We start from the raw sequence: 5,087 nt of genomic DNA on the forward strand, positions 1-5,087 counted from the left end.
TGGGCCTCCGGCGTCTCCTGGAGGCTGGGGTGGTTGGGGCTTGCCTTGGCAGGGTTCCTAACATACCATCGCAGGGCAGCAGGCCACTCTCCCCAGGTGCCCCATGCCACCCAGCTCAGCGTGCACGAGCCCTGGGAGGGGGCACCCAGCCATCATGGTCGAGGGTGAGGCCGGGGCAGGTGGCCACTCCTGTCCCTGAGGCCCCTGGGCTGCACCCCCACGTAGACACGCTCCAGGCATGGGAATGGTGTGGTGACCGCCCTCCCCCCCTCCTGTGCAGCGAGCATGACCTGGGCGAGGACATCTACGACTGCGTCCCGTGCGAGGACGAGGGCGACGACATCTATGAGGACATCATCAAGGTGGAGGTACAGCAGCCCATGGTAAGCCTCCCGCCCTGGCTCCCCCGAGCCGCGAGCTGAGCCGCCCGGTGCTCAGGGCACAGGGCCCCCCAGGGGCCTTCCAGAGCGCCCCAGCCGCCTGGCGGCTGGTGCCCTTCCCTGTCGACGTGGGTGAGGTCGCCTTAAACGGGACACTGTGCTGGACCTTCAGGCCACGCTCCATGACATTCTGCCGTGGGGGTTTGCAGGGTGCTCAGCCTTCCTGCCCAGGGAGCCTTAAAATAGCACCTGTGCGCCGGGCCGCACGCAGCACGCTGGCGCCCGCCGCTGGGAGAGCGGGAGCTGCGGTGTAAATGTGTCTTGACATAAAATATAAAATAGAAAGTGCCATGGCTTCACTTAGGAGGTGGGGGAGGAGAGAATCATGAAGAAGCCAGCTTTCTTCTCAGTGGGGTGAGGTGTGATGGGCATCCCTGTGATTGCTAATGAGGAGAAAGATGCCGTGATTAAATGAAGTGTGTGGAGGAAAATAACCACTCCAAATCACAAGCCGCTGGGAGAGCGGGAGCTGCGGTGGCACCGTGAGCCCGCGGTGCGCCTTCCATGGCCCAGGAGGTGCAGCTCCGGTGGCGCTAGTGATCGCCAGCGACTCGCTCCGGCACGGCCTCTTGCCCCCGCTGCTGGACGGCAGGGGTCCTCTGGCTGCGACGGGTGATGGGGACCTGCTGGGGCCGACTGCAGCCTCTGCAGACCCAGAGCTCCTGGGGACGGGTGACTTGTCCCTCGCCAGCTGTGGGGGTTTCTGACACCGGCTCGCTTCTCGAAGATGTGGGCAAGTCCTCCGAGGGCAAGTGTCAGCGTCTCATCTGTGTGGGGTCACGGCTGCGGTGGGAGACAGCTGCCCAGGGAGGCCTCACGGCGCTCCCCAGCTGACGCCGCCTGCCACACCCACCGGGCGTGGGCCACAGAGCTCCTGCTCACCCTTCAGAGCAGTCTGAAGTGGGCTTCCCCTCGCTGCTGCTGGGGTCTCGCTGTGGAAGGGACGGGCTCTTCCTGGAGCCCATGCTTCTTGGGGCCGCCCCTCCCAGAGCGCTGACCTGGCAGGGGCAGGAGGCTGAGCCGCTGCCCCACCCCCGCCCCCACTGTGGGGGACCCCCTCACTCCCCAGAGTTGGTCCATCAGCCCATGAAAGCCGGGCAGGCCTGGATCTGGCAATGGCCTCTGTCATGCGGGGCCCTTCCCTCCCCCAGGTCTGAGAGCTGGACGTCCCCTGGGTGGCCTGAGCTCATGGGTACGGTGGCCCGGAGAGTCCCCGCCCAGCCACGGAGTATTCCTGGGGGATACACTGAGTGGCTAGCCCTGGGTTGTAGTGCTGTCCTTGGTTCTGACGCTCGGGTGTGAGGACAAGAGCCCCCCCAGGGACAGGTGGCCTGTGTCCTGAAACCACCCCCGTCCTGCAGAGTCCCAGCACCCGTTGCTGGGGCAAAGCTCTCCTGTCTGTCCAGGCAGGGCTGGCAGGAGGGTCCCACGTGAGAAAGCAGGGGTTCGTCTCCTCCCCTGTCCTGTCTGGGGCTATCCCGACAGTCTAAGTGGAAGGTGACGGGTGGTGGCTCCTCCGAGGGGGCTAAAAGCCGGAGGGTGGCAGAACCCAGTCTCAGAGCCCGGGCACGGTGGGCATGGGCTGTCCTCCTCCCAGCCCACCAACACCGAGGGCTGAGATGTGGCGAATTGTGGGGTGGGCACCCCGACTCCCCAAGCGCACAGCTTGGAGGCTGGTCGGCCCTGCTAACTGGTCTGTCTCTTGTTCCCGTCTTCACGCTCTCAGATTAGGTACATGCAGGTAAGTGCACACGCGGGCGGCTGGGCATGTCCTGCCACCTTGCAAGGTGGCCTCAGGCACTATGGACCCTCAACACCCCTGTGAAGCCCTGGTAACAGTGAACCCACTGCGTAGGCCTGGGGTGTCTTAACCCAGGTCATGTGGCTGCCTGCCCCTGGCCTGCCAGCCCCCTTCTGTAGCCGGGCAGGCCCTACAGGACCCAGGGTGTTTCCAAGGGATGGCGACGTGGCTCCTAACCTCACTGGGCTGTTTATCCAGAGCTGTCCGCATGTGGCTTGCATGGCCTAAGTGAGCCTGAGAGAGCTCCGCGTGGGAAAGCCTACACTGTCCCAGTGTCCCGTCTGTTGCCCACGTCCTGCCCCAGTGGGTGGAACGTCTTGGTCAGCCCTGGCCACGTTCTCCTGGGAGCTGGGGCAGACCTGCATAGGTTGTCCTTGGTACCCCGTCGAAGGGTTGTTATCTTGACCTGGTCTGGAGGCCTGCCTGGCCCAGTGGGGTCATGGGCCCTGGGACATCTGTTCACAGCGGAAGCAGGTCTTCAGGGGATGGCCGGCCTGCTCACCCTGCAGCTGCACTGTGCCCAAGCGGGGGCCTTGAGGGCTAGTCCCTGACTAGTGCAGAGTTGAGATTCAGAATCGGGAGGGAGCAGGAGCCTGGGATTCCAGAAGCCTCCATGCCATCCTTCACTCTGTCCCCATGTCACATCACCTCCCCCCCCCACCCCCAGTTTACTCAGGTGCTGAGCAGACAAGGAGGCCCCCTACTCTCCCCTCCGACTGTTCTCACCTGTCGGTCTCGGGGGAACACTCGAGGAGGCGTCCTCTTGTGTGGTAGGGTGGTGCCTCGTGGTGCAGGTGACCGGGCCCTTGGGGACCTGGCTTAGGTCTGTCCTTCTTCTAGAAAATGGGCATGACCGAGGATGACAAGAGGAACTGCTGCTTACTGGAGATCCAGGAGACAGAGGCCAAGTACTGCCGAACCCTGGAGGACATCGAGAAGGTGTGGGTGGGCTCTGGCCGCTGGGAAACAGCAGTGGCCACTCGGGGTCACTGCAGGGCTCCGGTCTCCTGGGGGTGCGGTCACAGGGTGGACAGGACTTAGTGACTCTCTGGGCTTTGCCACCAGGTGCCCCTATGTCTCCCCTTAGCCTCCTGCACCCCACTCCGCTGTGTCTGCTCCTCCTTTGAGCCCAAACTGGCCTGGACTGGCTTCTGTGGGGGCCACTCTGTCCAGGCTCTCTGTGGACAGCTCCCCAAGCCCAGCGTGGCCCTCACCTCTGCACTCGGCTCTCCCTTGCGGAGTGGGGTGCAGTGGCCCCACCTGTAGGCAGCCTCATGCCTCATGCTGCAGGCCCCGAGCTCTCCATCAGAGTCCTCCCTCACCCCTGCTGGCCTGCTGACTCCAGAGTCCCTGTTCATGCCTGCCCCCACCCCAGTCCGGTCTCCGTGGACACCTGGTCAGCCTGGCTCAGGGCACGTCCCTGACATTGTGTCCTTATTGTCACTGCCAGTGCCCGTGGTTGAGAAGCCCAGGGCTGTTTCCAAGTGCGACTCTCACTGGCTCCTCTTGGTTGTGGTGTGGAGGCCAGTGCAGCCCGACAGGTCACTGAGTGGGCCTCCAGCCAGAGTCCTGGGCTGTCCCCTGGCCCCAGGCTAGCCTCGCTCTGGTCAACCCCTCTTCCCACCCCATCTGTCCCTCGTGTGCCCACCCAGTCTCTGCCCAGGCCCCTCTGCAGATGCATGGGCACCGTCCCCCACGCGCCCTGCCCAGGCCCCTCTGCAGATGCACGGGCACCGTCCCCCATGCGCCCTGCCCAGGCCCCTCTGCAGGTGCACGGGCACCATCCCCCATGTGCCGTGCCCAGGCCTCTCTGCAGATACACGGGCACCATCCCCCACGCGCCGTGCCCGTGTGTCCGCCCCTCGGAGACCCTCCTGGCAGCAGCTGTGGCCTTGAAGGTGGCACTTGTCCTCCAGGTGAGGTGGCAGTGGTGGGCTTCTCTCTTCCAGAACTACATGTGTCCCCTGCGGCTGGTGCTGAGCCCAGCGGACATGGCTGCCGTCTTCATCAACCTGGAGGTGAGTGCGGCCCCAGCCCACGTGAGCAGACCCAGGTCCTGACTTGGAGCTGGCTGCTCCTCTGACGCCTGCCACACCATGTCCTGGGGGCTTTGGGAGTGCTGGCTCATGGCTGGCAGGTGGGAGGCACAGGGTGGCATCCCCTCCAGGGACGCTGGTTTGAGGAGCAGGAGGGCAAGGTGTCCTGGTGGGGCAGAGCAGGGTGTGGCATGGATTCGCACATCCCTGGGAGAGGCTGTGAGGCCCCCAAGGACTGTCAGTTGTCAGAAGCGGAGGGAAACACACTCCTTGCCCCTTCACCCTTTCGAGCCCTCTTCCACGCCGCCGTGCCTGGCTACGGTGAGGCTGAGTGCAGGGTCACGGCCTGGTCGGCAGAGCGGGGTGGGCGGGCTTCTAGGAACCAGTGACCTCTCGTCAGCTCCAGGGATGGGCCCTGGACACGCCTCCCGGACACGGCTGGGCCTGTGCCCGAGCTTCCTGCGTTCCCTGCCCTGACGCGGGGTTCATCCTGCCAGGGCCGTGACCGGGACAGATGGCCATGGGCAGGGCGTGGGTGGGAGCAGGGAGTCCAGGGTGCTGCCTCTGGTTGCCGACCCACTCAGAAATGTGGGGTGTCTCGGGGGTCCCAGGCTGAGACCCCCACTCAGCAGTGCAGACTTCATCCCAGGGAGCCCCTGGTGGGCACACGAGGGTCCTGCATGGTCAGGCTGCCCTGTGGGGTCTGTGGCCACAGCCCACCAGGCCGGCCGGTCTCGGGCTGGCGCGCTGGGTGCTCGGACCCTGCCTGGCTGTGGCCACTCCGGCACTCGCCCCTCCCCCACGCCCCTC

At 65.1% G+C, this 5,087-nt stretch overlaps 1 protein-coding gene across 5 annotated transcripts in view; it reads left to right on the top strand.

The window, feature by feature from the left end:
- Positions 1-5,087, top strand: part of VAV2 (vav guanine nucleotide exchange factor 2) — a gene marked incomplete at its 5' end in the record, with an annotated part of 186,799 nt that overhangs the window by 132,129 nt on the left and 49,583 nt on the right. For 3 of the 5 annotated variants that reach the window (XM_027766643.1, XM_027766644.1, XM_027766646.1), the window contains 3 exon segments: positions 281-383; positions 3,082-3,180; positions 4,191-4,259. In XM_027766643.1, the coding sequence (XP_027622444.1) occupies positions 281-383; positions 3,082-3,180; positions 4,191-4,259 (271 nt within the window). 5 annotated transcript variants of the gene reach the window in all.

The sequence above is a fragment of the Tupaia chinensis genome, unplaced genomic scaffold, assembly GCF_000334495.1.
Source record: "Tupaia chinensis unplaced genomic scaffold, TupChi_1.0 Scaffold143602_1, whole genome shotgun sequence".
Taxonomy (NCBI): Eukaryota; Metazoa; Chordata; class Mammalia; order Scandentia; family Tupaiidae; genus Tupaia; species Tupaia belangeri.